The following is a 15,809-nucleotide window of genomic DNA, read 5'->3' on the forward strand; positions in this document are numbered from 1 at the left end:
TCACCGACAGTGAGGGATCGTGGGAAGTGTAGCTGGCCCAGCGTTCATTCTCCAGCTCCTCCATCACCTACATACCGCATGCAGAGAGTGAGGGGTGCAAAATACACATTTTTTTTTAAAGAAGCTGCGTTTTTTTTTTCTTCTCATTTGCATGTATAGTAAAACCTCAAGTACACAGTTTGAAATGAAGTATTCAATTCTGTATACTCGACGAGACAAACCTGGTTCATGGCGCTCTTCAACCAGGTATCCACTGACACGCCCACTTGCCGTAGAAGGTCCAACCGAGCTTCAGCTTTCAACTTTATTGTCTTTTGGAGAGAGAACCAAATTCCAGTGTTACCACACACACACACATTGCATTTCCCATAATCGCCTGTGAGAGAGAATTAACTTGGGTTTTATATTTTCATTCCAGCGATGGGAACACATATTTTAAACAATAAACACAGTGACTCATTTATGCTTTGAAACCCATAAACCTCAGAGCAATTGACCATGCAATATGAGACATGTCATTATTTGCAAAAGATGTTTGTTTACAGAAAATGTATGAATGGATGCAGAGGCTTTCACTATGAACCGTGATCAACATATCCAGGACCTCTGTCTCCTGGGTTGACTGATCCAGACACACACGATCCAGATAACTGTTACTACGAAGCAGGTTATTAACTATCAAACTATCAACCTTGTAACTCGCTAGTTCAACCCAGACCTATGTGTGCGTGTTCACATGAAAGGGGCGGAGTTTTCAGCATCTGACCAATCACACACACGGAGAAATCCTGCAGCACAGTTTGCAGATTACTGAAGGAGCAGTTATTCTCTGAGAATATGAAGAATTAAAACACATCCACCAGGCTAAGAGCAACACTGCTGCTGTGTCCAGAGCCAGAAGATATTATATTAACACATTATACCAGATTAATTCATCGGCGATATAAACGGACGGCATGGCCTGCCGATCGCTCAGTTTCACTTTATTACAGCAGAAACGTGTCAAACTGAACTTCCTCACTGCTCTTCTTTTAGTTTCCATCCAGTTGTTTTGAGGTTGACTTTCTCTTGTTTGAATATTAATTCATCACTGCGACGGCACGGGTAGTTCTGCACTCCATAAATTCATGTTTCTGCAGTTCCGTCAGGTGTGATCATTAACCTCATGATTACAGATCAACCCTCGAGGAGCGAAACAGACTTGGAACAAGTCAAGAATAAAAACATCCTTCAAACCCTCAGTGCTGAGGATTTATTTTATTATGTCAAAAAGATCGCTCAAATTAATTTCTCATCTCCTCCCCTCTCCTCTGCAGCTCAGCGTGAACTCACGCATCAATCACCATCACTTAAGAATGGGCAGGTCATTTTCCAAGAGCTCTGATTGGTCAGGAGGCAGAGCTCTGACCGCTTATCGAGAAAGTAACCCGCTCGGGAGCAGGTTTAGACATTCAGCGTAAGTTGCCGGGGTGATTTACCCCGGTGAGAAGTGAGCGAGTGTCGTAGTATGGAAAACCGAGGGTTAATCCTTGAAGTTATCTCGATAAGAGAAAACCCGGCGTCGTAGTGCAGGCCTCTGGAAGACATGGACTAAGTGGACGCGTTTACAAAAAGCTATCACAAACAAAGGCTTCTCATACATCTTTGTTTTTAAACTATCAGCTCAGTAATGACCTTGACGTGACCTGAATTCACACCGCGCATCGTGTTTAACGATTTGTCTGGAAGTTGCCTCCACAACGAATCGTCAAAACTTGCTGAACTTTCTACTCATGAGCTGTGAAGACTACAATGTGCTGTGTACTTCCCTAATGAGACAATATGATGAGGCTTTCACCGCCAGAAAGGAACCCCTTTGAGATTTCCATTCTGCCTCCCCTGCTCAACTCTCTTTCATCTCTGATCCCCTCGTTCTTTCTCTCTCTCTCTCTCTCTCTCTCGCTCTCTCTCTCTCTCTCTTTTCCTTGAAGTCTCTCACCATTTTCATCAATTTCCTGTTTCATTACCAGCGCATGTCCTTTCTCACTGATGCTGACAGGGCAGACTGATAGCTGATAGCTCCATCCCACAGAGGCATGGAGGCAGACGGACAGACACACTGTCAAAGACACCCTCCCTCACTTTAATCGATGAAGAACCAAGCTGCTTAAGAGAATCCACCTTCTTTCAGGTTTCCGTGAACAGCGCACAGCACACTGAAAAAAAAAAACTTGCCGTAGAACCATAAACACACCGGAATATTAATGAGGAAAAAAAAATATTGGCATTTACCCAGGCCCACAACTGTGCATAGGAAGAATTTCCTGCAGCACATCATTACTTTAAGTCGATAAAGAAGACAGGAAGGAGTGTAAGTACAGATCGCTGGTAGGTACAGACAGGGAGAGCTCAGGCAGACAGTCCAGCTGAGAAACTCCAATCAATACATCCAAGACCGAGAGAAGAGCGGACAGGAAGCAGACAACAAGTAGGCGGGCAAAGGGATGCCGCAGAAAGTACATTTTGTGAGGATTTTTGTTGCAACATGTTTTGTGTAAACGTTGAAAAAAAACCTCGATGCGGCACCCTTTATGATCTACAAGCCAATATAAGAAGTTATTGTCGCAGTTTCAATATAACAAGGCACTGTGGGATCACTTTAAGATATTGGCCTCTAAAGTGTGGGGCAGATTAATTCTGAGGGACACCATAGACCTTCAGCTGGAAAAGACCTGGGTGCCTTTTCCAAAAATGATTTTTACCCTTTCATTCTAACAACTTTAACTTAATTCAAACTTTGGTTTAATTAATTAAAGTGTAATATTTATGACAGTTGCAGAGATACTGAATCAAGCTTGTAATCTGTACTATCTAAAGGCCTATATCAAAGACCCTCCTCAAAATACACTTCTTACTGTTAATATTCATGATCTAAATAAAACTGTGACTGTTTCCTTTTTTTTTTTTTTTTACAACGACGTAAACATTCAAATGTAGTTTTTAAAATGTGTCCAGATTTTGGACAGATTTTTCCCTTCCGAATGGAATTGTGCTAATAGCATGGTTTGCTCTGATGCAAATGTGTCTGAGAGTAACGACCTGCTCTCTGTCTCCGCGCCATGAATAAATGAGGCCAGATTGTCGAGTGGAGCCAGTTGGGGAAAGCAGCTCTCGACGGCTCAGTAAGGAGAAAAGCTTCCTGCCTCAACTTCTCCCACTCTCACCACCTCAAAATGCTTGTAGGAATGAATGCAAACATGTCCAAATTGATCAAAAATGATCATGCGAGTCGCAACCTACAATGTAAAAAGCGACAACAGATACACTGGTCGGCCATTATGTGCAGTCACTGTTATTCACAGCTCCTGATCGCTTCACTTGGAATAAAACCACAAAACAGTGCCAGATCGTCTTGGATTTAACGAGTGTTTTTAATACTTTTTAGTATGTGAGGGAATTCAAGAGATTAGAAATATAGCTAAAATCACACTGATATTTGAAACTAAAGAGATATTCAGAACAGATTTGCGTTTTTAATTCTTCGCAAATTGATCCATTTCTGCTTATGCTTTATTCCATTTGGATTTTTTTTTTTTTTTTTGTTAGAATAAGCTCAAACAGAGCAGTGGCGCGAGAGCCCAGAGTATCATCATTTATCTATATTTTTAGAAATAAAACATAAAAGATTTGGTGGTATGACAGTGTTGCGTTGCATTGCATCGACACATAAATCACTTGTATCTCTTTGTCTTGCAGTGAAATTTAATCGTGTTAAATAAACTTAAACGAAGTAATTTCATAGACAGATATAGACAGAGTCGTGTTTCACTCTTCCACAGTCTTTCAGGCGAGCTCTCAGGTGGAGGCCATAAAACCAAAGCAGCACTTGTAGCGCTGGGAAGATGTACGGTTGCTCTGCCAGTATCATCGATTCTATTCAAACACGGAGGAAAAAAGAAGATTCCTATAAAGATTGAGGGGTGTACTATTGATCACAGCAAAACAGATTTGATGCAATAAAACGTCCATGCTGTACAGTTTCCCCTTTTTTTTACTTCCTGACTTCACAACGGAAAATTGTCTTGAAGAAAAAAAGAAAGGGTAATTGTTCGGGAGCGAGCAATTACATTTTCTCAAAGGGTCACATATAAAAGTAGGACTGTTCGAATGGACCATAAATGTGTTCAATGGTCATGTATCTTTTTTATAAAGCAGTGTGTTTAGTAGCTCCAATGTGATTCACATTTGAGTATATTACATAAGTACTTTGATGTCTTTTTAACATTCAGCATAAATATCTCGAGTTTTGAGCACTTCTGGGGGAGGTTGGCCAGCTTTGCGCATAAACTAAGTATGCTTTTAAGCAAATCAGCATGTCGCTATTCAATTCCATGTCTGATCTACTAATGGCAACGGGGCACATAATAGACACGTCTGCTCTCAAGACGTAAAAGGCAAACAGATTATTAAGATTTCCAACTCTTTGTATTAGTGTGAACACGTCGTACACAGTCCAAACAAAATTGCTCTTCTATTTGCTGACGAAAATGTTGTGATCATTAAAAACTCTTACATGGATTACACAAGTAAATGAAACCTGAAAAACACACACACACACACACACACACACACACACACACACACACACACACACACACACACACACACACACACACACACACACACACACACACACACACACACACACACACACACACACACACACACACACACACACACACACACACACACACAGGCTTGCTGCCACTGCAGAATGCACACTTTCACATACATGGACACATTTCAGCTATTCCAAGGCTTCCTGTATTGTATATTGCATGTGTTTACACTCTATACATATTGCACATTCAGGGTCATATTTTTTGGACTATTGCACATATAGTTGCACTGTTTCTCCAGTCTATCTTGTTTTTGGGGTTATTTTTATTCTACTTTAGTGAATTATTTCTCATTTTTATTCCATTTGGCAAATTACATACTGAGGGAAGGGCGAGCCAGATGAGATTCTACTCATCTGAGATTTCTGCTGTGTGTGTTGCATGTGCAGCAGAAACTGACAATAAAGCTCAGTTTGACTTGATCACTGCCTTACTTTTCTTAGAGTGTGAGAGCCTACTAGGTTTTTTGTTTCTTTTTTATGGTCAAGTAATGATATAAAGTGGGGTGATATAAACTGTGCTTCAAGTAAATAGGAAAGTGATTTTTTTCTTCTCACAGATTCACGTGCTGTTTGGCAGGCCGTGAACAACGACCACACTTTCAGCGCACACCTCATATACTCAAACACGGCTGTACATCACAGATTATTAAGATGCTTTCAAAACAATTTCAAGCAACTATAAAAGACAACTCATGAGGCCAAATAGATATGAATCTTTATCTCTTGTTCTTGCTGTTTCAGAAATGCTGTCTCTGATAGTATTGAACTACGACCAAGCAGAAAGTCATTGTCTATATTGTACCAGGGATTCTTTTCTTTGTAGAACAAACACAATAGAGGTATACAAAAATATACTTTAGTCTGACAAATAAAATAAGACAAAATATACTATTTGTATTGCAAAGTCAAAACTACTTCTGCAAGAGGCTTGATGGAATGAACGTTAAAAATGTGAACATAGATGTGAAGACAGAGCTATCATTATCTAGATTCTAGATAATGCTGTAATCAAACCGACATAATGTCTTTTGTTCTGCCTCCACTCTCTTTGTATTTATGTGATAGGAGCTGTGTGATGAAGCCATTTGTATCAAATGAGCCTATGAAATATTCATCATCACAGTCAAGGTATTGCTGGTCTGGAAGAGTGAAGAGGAGCAGATGGAAGGGACGAGAGAGAGGGAGGGAGAGAGAGAGAGAGAATATGCTGACATGTCTGCACTTTGCAAAGAGAAATATAAAAAAAAATTATATTGAATACGGAGTGATCAAATTTCCACTTTCTATGTTGCATGGAAATGATCTGTTAAATTGAGAAAGATTCAACAAGATATTTAAACCTGAAATAAAATGTTTTTGACCATATCAGACAGCAGGGGGTGCCAAGTATAGAAAAAAAAGAAAAGAAAAGTGGTGTGCAGGCAAAGAGGCAATGTCAAGCTGACTCTGAAAGAAAGAAATAAAGAGAGAGACTTTTGAACAGAGAGCTGAAGGAGTCGATGATGCAGTGGCCTCATTCAGTGTGTGACACATTGAATCTGTGTGAATCAATATATAAATGAGAGATGTATGAGCTGGTGGAATGGCAGAGGATCGGGAATGAAAAAAAAAAGAAAAAGGTGTGAAAAGAAAATGAAAAAAGAGACCAGTGAAGAAAAAAAAAACTGTGAAAAAGAAAGAAAAAGCTAAAGGAGCAAGAAGTTGAGTAAAATTTGATCCGATACTTCCATAATGAAGACAAATGTAACTGCATGAATACAGTATGTTAGAATATCTACAACAGAGTACAAATGCAAAGAAACTCAATTCATCATGTTGGCATCAGGGACAAGTGAATGACAATTTTCTTCTCTTTCACTGAACAACTGCAACTGTTTTGATATGAGGGTACAAAACAAAAACGATTGCGCAACGAGCAGCAGCAGCATCACCTCAGGAGAAAGTTGGCGTGCTCGGCTTAATGCTCCTCTGATGTTACAGCTGAGCAACATCCGCTAAGTGTGTTTACAACAATGGGAAACATTTATCAGTTGTGCTTCAAGAGGGGGAAAAAAAAGTGTGTTTAGACTGAGATGGAAACGCAGCATCCAGATGATACAAACATGGAAAGAACATACAATCCCACACACACACACACACACACACACACACACACACACACACACACACACACACGCAGAGGAAATAGCAGGTGTTGACAATGTGACTCACAGACCTCGGATTTGCGCATGTTTTCTTTGGTGTCTTCTATCTTCAGCTCTAGATCTAGTCTGCCCTGCTCCGTGGGAGGCAAGCCGTGACTCTCACATTCCTCCAGCGACTGAAAACAACACACATGCAAACACAAAGCGTCGTAAAACAAAATACAAACAAAGCCTGCATGTATTTCAAAATCGACTTCAGTTTTGTTTGTTTTTTTCCCCTTGCAACATTAAGGTTCTAAAATCGGTATTAAGGGTGTCACTCTTACTCTCTTGCAGTGAATGATATTCTTGTGCTCTCTGGCCACTCTGGTTGCCCACTTCCTGGCCTCCTTGTTCAGACTGTGCTCCTCTGTGGTCCCCGACTCCGACTCCAGCTGACGGCTCTAATGCGGACACACACACACACACACATCACACATCATCACAGCAGGAAGACACATATCAGTGCAATGTAAACATCTTAGAACTCAACAGTTCAGATCAAAACACAAAGACCATGAGTGTGTGAAAATGTGAACACTCTATGTGGTGCACACATGGACGAGCGTCCATAATATAGTATTTCGGTGTGACGTGTTAAATGTTGCAGTTGATATTAGGGTAAATACACAGTTGTGGTGGTAAAGATAAGAACGTTCGGACTGTGTAGGTCAATAGGAAAAACTCCAGAAAGTGACGCGTGTTAACTTTGTGGCAAATTGTCTTCATATTTGGAATATCTTTTTCAAGTTTAACGGCCACTTCCCACAGCCACATACTCTACAACAACATTCAAACTGTGTCCCTGCACGTTTATCATTGGTTTGAAGTGGGCTGGGAATGGTACTGAAATAATGACGTCACATACTTTCATGCTTCAATTACAACTTGATGACAGTTTAGAAATACCACTGAAAATAGCTGTATCTTAAGAGAGTTTTTGGAGCATTCCAAAAGAAAACATTATTAATGAATATGGATCACAGAGGGATAGAATTACAAATCTTTCCAAACTAATTACATCAGTACTTCCATGGTAATGCCGTGTGAGAAACGGTGATTCCCATAGTTTAATAACAAAAGCGCACAGTCAAAGTAAAATCCCCCATATTTTAATTGCATCTTTTTGTGTATGTTCTATCTATTAATTACATGTGGAATTAGTCACAATGGGGTATGAATCTGGTTAAGTATAGATGTGAAACAAAGAGTATTACACAGGAGATCCAGAGCTTAATTACATCCAGGCAAAGGAGAATTGCAAGGAGAAAGAAAACTATAATAAAACACTGGCTGTAAAACTACATAGAGTGGAGTGAGCTCTGCTACGTTATGACATAACAGTTTGCTAAAAGTATTTAAATAATTCCAGATTGTGAAACATCGCATCTCAATGGAGAAAATGTGAACAGCAGTACACAAATATGCCTTTCACAATTTGTATGCAACGTTTAAATGAGTTCCCGTGGTGCTGCTAGTTCAGACCGGTCATTCTGTGAGGCAGTTTTATGTTTATTATGAAAACATGTTGGTGAGCATCTAAAAAAAACCCTAAATTATAAATTGTCAGATGGCAATCCAATAATGTAAAGAAATCATAGGGAGTAAAATCCAACTTGTCTGGATGTTTGGTGAGTGTGAAATACTTTATGCTGAGGTTAAACGTCTCATTGCATGTTTAGGCTCAAACATATATAAGATTCTCTCTTGTTTTTTCACATTACAACATAGCATTCATGAATAAAAAGCAAAACACTTAACATCCTAGTGAGATGGAAATCAGAAATAATAGAAACATTATCATTCTTTAAAGTCTGCAGCTATTACACTTCACGATTTTACACCATGGTATATTTCACTATTTGAGTTTTTCTCAAACTTGAATGTTTCAATAAAACCAATCCTCCACGTATTTATTCGTTCCCATGCTCTCCGACTTCCCGAGCCCACGCTCTGAAATCCACTGGGACAGATTGAAAGTTGTTAGTCGTCATCGTTTTGTTGGTCCTTCCTTTCATATTACTGTTAAACAAAACTGTCTCCAGCAGTTTAAACCGCTGACGACTGAAGAGGCCGCTGGTGTCTGTTCTGATGCAGGTTTGTTTAATTTCACACGATCTAATCTTTCTTTCCGTCTCCACAGCTTGCAGAGGCATACCGCTGCTTTGACTAAGACAATAAATCACCTGGAACCACACCTGTATCACACTTTAGTCAAGGCAGCAGTATTTCTATGTGAGGTGTTCAAATTCATTTGTAAAAGCAGCTGGAGCCTGTTCTCTGTATGTGGCAGATACGTGTTAAAGATCAGAAGCAATGACGTGTTTATTACTGGCAGAAAAAAGATGAATATAGAAACTCCTACATATAGGTACAATCCTGCTCAGTATGCATATATTTGGTATGATTTCAGTATTACCCTGCATTATACAAAAAAAAAGAAAGAATACATTTACGTTGAAGTTCACATATGCACAGTAAATGTATGGTATAATCACGGTGTGGTGGTGTAGCAAGAATGAACACAGTATCTGAAAAGAAAAAAGAAATACAGCAAATTAAAAAAAAAAAAAACAACAAAAAACGCTAACAGACGTGGTCATTCTGTCTCCAGTGACCTGATTATGAACCTGAAACACGATATGAATGAGCAAATAAAAATCACACAGACACCAAAGACTGTGGGAGGACGCCGAGAGCCTCGTGATTTTCTTTGTTGTTTTTTTGAGTTTTTTTTTTTTTTAGGGGTTGCAACATCGATGAATCATCTATTGTTGGGACTGCAGTGCTCACCAACACATTGTACAGTAAGGCAGTGTCACAGCGCCGAGGAGCTGCTGCCATAACGGCGCTATTTAGCGATCCAGCAAATGCGGCTATCTTGCTTCATTGTCGTGAATCCACTACACAATGCAGAGCATGAGAGCTTCTGAGAGTAAAAATGGAGAAACAAACGGAATTCGCTGAGATGACCGCTGCTATTAACTTTCTAAGAAAGGTGGCTTTATCCCACAGCGCATCCAATTGCAGCTACTCAGGCGATGGCAGGTGGGAGAGAGCAGGGTGGGGAAGGAAGAGTCGAATTTATGAGGTTTAAAAGGGAATTTTATATTCTGACTGGTGTGTTTGCTGTGGCACAGTCCAAAGCTGTATTTAAGGAATCGCCCACATTGGGTTGTTGTCGTCCCTTTTCATTATGCGCCACACCAGTGGTGATCATGATGTCGGGTGTAATTGTAGCCACGCCTGTGTTGTTTTGCTGAAGCACGCAGCCGTCATGGTCGTGTCACTGTGACAAATGGATTTGGAGATTGGGAAAATTACAATGCATTGCAGCAGCGTCCACTATAATTAAGCAGAAGAGGAGAAATATACTTTAATAAAGAATGCTTCCTCATTATCAGGTGCAGAATGTTATTTGGCAGGATCAGTGTCCGGTGATGTCACGAAACGCAGGGAAAAGGGTGAAAACAAATCATTTCAATAGAGTCGTTTCTGTCCACTGCCATTAGGAAGACAACACTCTTGGCCAATGATGATAATAAATCACTAAGAGCAGAAAGGTGCTAAATGTAAGCCAAGAGTTCGCGCTTCTTTAATATTTTACCCACTGCTCCTTAAAGTCCCTTGTGCAAAAAGCTTTTGTGCTGAACCCGGCCAGACATGCTGGAACGTTCCTCCACCTGCTCTCAACTGTTTGGCCGGGTGAGTGAGACGAAAAGGTTATTCTCACTGACTTGCTGTCCAAACTTTAAATCAGAGTTTAAGTTATGGAGGCAGGCAGTACTTACTAATTTATACTCAAGTCAACCTTTTTACAAAGAGTGCCTTTTATTATATTACCTTAACATTGTTTGATAATGTCAGTGACCTAATCAAATGTGCAGTTCTTGAACCACTCCTGTGTGGACCTTTCAGACTTTATTTAAGTAAAGGGAGTACATAAAGATTGACAGCCACTGGCATAGAGACAGCATGAGTATATTCAACTTTATGCAAATTGTTACCTGTATTTGCATCATTTTAGGATTCAGATGATGTAGCAAGTAGTGCGTTTAATATGTACACTTGGAAAACTACAGCTGGTTTTGAGAATTATCGCCGTTAATACATAAAATGTGGGATTTCCTGGGTGCTCTATTGCACTTCCAGGCAGCTAATTTCCAATGGCAGTGGATCCATTTACAGTATAATAGCAGATGGGCAATTAGGTTCGAGAAACAAAAGGCTGCAAATACCAACAGCAATTATGTATTTTATACAGTAATCTGATTATTATGTAATGTTTGTATTACAGTCAGGAATGCAGAAGGTTTTACATTTGTACTTACTGGTAAAGCCAGGTAGGATTTCCACAAGACAATCAACTTCACTGCAGTGTAACAGGAATAAGAAATAAGATTATCTCTGCAGATATTGAATAAATATCATGTTGGTTGAGTTGGGTTCTGAGGCGCAGAGTACAATTTGTAAAGTGCATGTATAACTCAATGTAAAATCACAGTTTTTTACCCCCCCAATTCTGTAATTGGTTATTTGCTGGTCTGAAATGGAGCCTGACATCCAAACGGATCCCAAAAGTACCAGATTGAAACCATTCGACAGCAGCTTGCCCACCAACGAGGCGAAGCGTCATATCGAACGTGTCGCCTCAGTTTGCGGTCAGGTTGATGATCGAGCGCTATAGTGCTATCGAGACTAACATCAAGACGTGAATGGAGTGGATGGTTTGTGTTGGGAATGAACATGGCAGTGCTAACAACAGTTTCAGACTACCTGTGCCAGGGTCATTCTCATGGCACTGACGGGCGACGGCTCAATGTCCACCAACTGCTGCACCGAACTCAGAGTCTGCCACACGCACATACAGGCGGGCGGGCGGGCCGACGCCCACAGACCCACACATCCCAGAGCAGCAGCGCAAGCGCACACGCAACAGGCAAACACAGGGACGGGGGTTAATGGGGGGGGGGGAGAAAGTGGAGGGAAAAGTGTTAGCAAGGGCCCAAACACGAACAAGACTAAAGGAAGGAAGAGATCATTGTTACACACAAAATGTTAAAAGTACTGGAGAAGTGGAAAGGCATTAGAGAGGACAAGAAGAGAATCGGCTGGAACGTGGAGAGAACAACGGTGGAAAGAGAAAGAGAATCATAGAAACTCGACAGCAAAATATGACTCCGAGACACAGGTGGGTAAAAAAAAGGATTGCTACCCTATAAAGGAAGAAGACAGCATGATTCCCACTGCTGCATCGCTATCGTTTGACAAACATCTCAAATATTTGTAACGTTCAGCAACAAATTAAACTTAATTTCAGATGATTCTGATGTTGAAGATGAAAAGACACGAAGACTGAAAGGAAACAAGTTCCCAATGGACACCGATTTGGTGTCGACGATTAGAATTAGAACCACCGTGCCGATTCATGCTTCTGTCACACTGTCAGAAGACACTCATTAACTGGACAACTCCCTCTTGAGATGTTTACATGAAGGAATCTCTAAAGGATCCAAACATCTCTCAGAAGAATAACAATAATCAGTTTTGGCTTGTTGGTTTTTTTTTATTTGCCAAATGCTCTCAGATCAACACGCGGTCGGCTTCTCTAAAATCCTATGAATGACAGTAAATTGACTTCTATTTGAGTTGCAAACAAACTGATTGAGATACGAGTCTAAATACATGGCATGGCAGTGAGTGAGAGAGAGAGAGAGAGAGAGAGCTTGCAGTGAACAGGTTGGCGTCAGTCACACGTGTTGGGGATACTAAGACTGTGGATGTCTGCGCAGGGATGCGAGCCTCACCGCGTCACATTCACTGGGCTGGAACTGAAAGTCGTGTGCTTTATGAAACACTGGGTTCTCTTGCATGAACAACTGCTGGTTGAACTCTTGGATTATCTGAGGGAAACACACACACACACGGAGACAGTTAATCCAATACACTTAACAACAACAGAGTCTATTCAGCTGCTCAATATTCACAGAGCTCAAGACATTGAAATGTGTACAGTAGACTCAGTGTTACAAAGTGTTGTAGAACGAGCATAATACAGAAATAGCTGAAAACGAATGGTTCAAAAAAGAAAAGAAAAGGGGAATAGTTGAAAAATATAAAACTATCAGAACCGAGCAAGACTGGAAGATAATAGCTTAGTAGCAAATATAAAAAATATATACTTTGGAAATGAAAAATGCAAAGAGTCCAAAATGCGGCAACAAATGAAAACTGAATATAACGACCATATAAAAGCAAAGCCTTTTCAATGACAAAAGAAGGCACTGAATGATGAAGCAAGCTGGAGCTCCACGAAGCTTGGTCTTTTTTTCTTTTTTCTTTTTTAATGTGTGTAGTGGGGACTGTCAGCAGGGCACTTATGGAGGATCTCAGGTTTGGACAGGTCTGAGAGTCCCAGTGAGAGCCACGCACAGCGATAAAGGTCAAAAATAAAGCCCCCCAAAAATTATTTCTAAGAAAAGCTTACAGGTGGTGGAGGGACTGTAAAACCAGCCAAATGTGTTCTCTTGTCTTTGTCTTTGCTAAATGTCGTGCTAATTAATTCTCAACTATTCTCATGAGAGTTTACTGTCATGGAAACACGTAAACAAGTATTCGACAAGCATTGTAACCTTGGTGAGTTCACACCGTCGACCGCCTCGGTTTCTTATGAAGGAGAAGATTATCAAGTCTTTAAATCCACATTTCAGGCTTATATTGAATAAAACATTGTATGTTAATTCAAATGTCATGCATCACATTAGTGGCCAATGAGCGTGGTGACAGTGGGCGCATAGTTAAGTTCTTAGCGACGAAAGAGAACAAACTAAACCTAAAGACGTTGCCTCACTTTCACCAGCTGACACATTTTTGGTTAAAAGTGTTCAAGTGAACATCATTTCAATGTTTTAATTTATGTAACCGATGCAAAAACAAGCACACAGATTGAAAAGGCTCATGTTGGATGCCTTAATCTAAATGCACTGTTCTAAATTGCCTTTTGTCTTTTAACTGCATTTTATTTTCTTAGCATCTGGTTTTATTTCTATGATTTTAATGTAATTGTATGCATTTGTTTGCTTTGTGAAGCACTTTGAATGGTTTTGTGTATGAACAGCACTGTACAAATAAACTTCCCTCGCCCAATCAATATGTCTTGGTTAACAGTGCATTAGTAGTTAACTATCAATATTATTATTTGCACAACAGTTTAAATCTTAACAGTGGTGGTGTGACTATATCTTGGGGAAATGTTGTCATATTATCACATATTTTTATTTTTATTTTTAATAAGCATTCCATCTAAAACCTTTGGTATGCAACCTCCTTCTTCTCTACCTCATCTTTCAGTTTGATCTGGGACTCTCTCCCAAAAGCCAATTAGTCGTGCACCACAGCATCAAAACCTAACAGGTCCTGTCATCTCCTCTGTCTGCCACTCAGCGATGTTGCGTCCCATCACTTAAATGTAATTTCCTAAACGGTTCTTATTTGGCTCCCTTTGAATCTGCTCTTCTCAGTGAGGGGAAATGCATCCATGACAGTCGTCTGCAACCTTTATGACCATTTCTCACCAAATCAAATTTAAGTGGAGCTGCAAAACACATTGAACCTTTATAACACACCTCTTAAAGTATTATATATACGGTAGTTTTTACGTTTCTATAAAAATGTACCTTGTTGAGTTCAATTAGGATGGTTCAAAAAAGTTTCAGTGGTTTCAACCTTCTTTTTCAGCAATTTTAGACAATTGTGACATTTTAGCTGTTTTAACTATTTTGGCTAATTTTTAAGCAGTTTTGTGTGTTTTTCTTACCCCATGTTAAGCTCGCCATTTTAGATTTGTTTTAAAGCTGTTTTCGCGAGTGCTATGGGAAAGGTGATTATGACTCATGATGTACGAAATGTGATTATTGCAATCTATGTTCCAAGGATGACGTATGGTACTACTTTTTCGATCCTTCGGTATCTGGAGTGGATATGCATGTGGATCATCCTCAAAACCACTGAGCCTTTAAAATCTTGCTCTCCAGCTAGATTGTCAGACAAACACCTGGCTAAATTACTGTAAAAGTTCAATTTTATTTGGCTTTTTTTAAAAGCCCTTTTAACCAAGAGTTAAAAGTTCTTTTAAAAATGACTTTGTGTCAGTAAATAAAATTAAAACAAGATCAAATGTTTAGAGTTGTGTGCACAACAAAACTTCTAAAGAGCCGCATGTGGCTCTGGAGCCCCAGGATTGCAGACCCCTGGTCTAAGATAACAAACATACTCGGATGTTAGTCCACCAATTTCAGAAATCCCCTCCGTAAAATATGCAGCTGACTCATAAATGACCTCAGCACACGTGACTCACCCTGGTGGACTTGTCGAGAAGAAACTGGAAGGTGTTGTGTGTAGCCTGGGACGCCTCGAGCTCAGTGCGGCATAGAGCTATCAGGTAGTCTTTCACATGCTCGTAGATTCTGCCGTCCAAAGCCTGGAGGACACACAGCGAGAAGGAACAAGGGCTACAGTGAAAGAAGGATTAAATCAACATAAGTCCATAATCCTTGATAACAAAGTAAAAGAGTACAAGGGAATCAGCGAGAGACACCAAGAATGAGACCGACGAGAAAGAGAACAAGGGTCAAACAGTAGATGGAGAAAGCTTCAGTGATGTACGACTTTTTCTTTATTCATTCAAACATGATGTTTTGTTAAGTGCAACACTCCCCCGCATCTATTATTCTCTAATGCGCGAAACCCCCATTCTCTAAACCGCAGCCTCAGTGGTCTCAACTCATTTGATGAATAAAACTCTTTTGGCTAAACCTTGAACACTGTTCAAGAACTCATCCACCCTTTCAGTCTGAGCGTGTTTCGTTCTCAGTCGCTCAACACATTTCACTCCGTGATGCGGCAAAACCGTAAACGCGGGTAGCAAAGTGTGAAAACAAACTTTCGAATACGACAAAAATTGAAGA

The 15,809-nt window shown here is 40.1% G+C and overlaps 1 protein-coding gene across 1 annotated transcript in view; it reads right to left on the bottom strand.

Moving 5' to 3' along the window:
• Window positions 1-15,809, bottom strand: part of fchsd2 (FCH and double SH3 domains 2) — a 68,148-nt gene that overhangs the window by 10,999 nt on the left and 41,340 nt on the right. Inside the window, exons 9-14 of the mRNA XM_080510072.1 lie at window positions 15,200-15,322; window positions 12,651-12,746; window positions 7,131-7,247; window positions 6,876-6,980; window positions 222-311; window positions 5-67 (exon numbers count right to left, since the gene is read on the bottom strand). Coding sequence (XP_080366198.1) covers window positions 5-67; window positions 222-311; window positions 6,876-6,980; window positions 7,131-7,247; window positions 12,651-12,746; window positions 15,200-15,322 — 594 coding nt within the window. The remainder of the gene's footprint in view (window positions 1-4; window positions 68-221; window positions 312-6,875; window positions 6,981-7,130; window positions 7,248-12,650; window positions 12,747-15,199; window positions 15,323-15,809) is intronic.

Source organism: Blennius ocellaris (assembly GCF_963422515.1).
Source record: "Blennius ocellaris genome assembly, chromosome: 2".
Taxonomy (NCBI): domain Eukaryota; kingdom Metazoa; phylum Chordata; class Actinopteri; order Blenniiformes; family Blenniidae; genus Blennius; species Blennius ocellaris.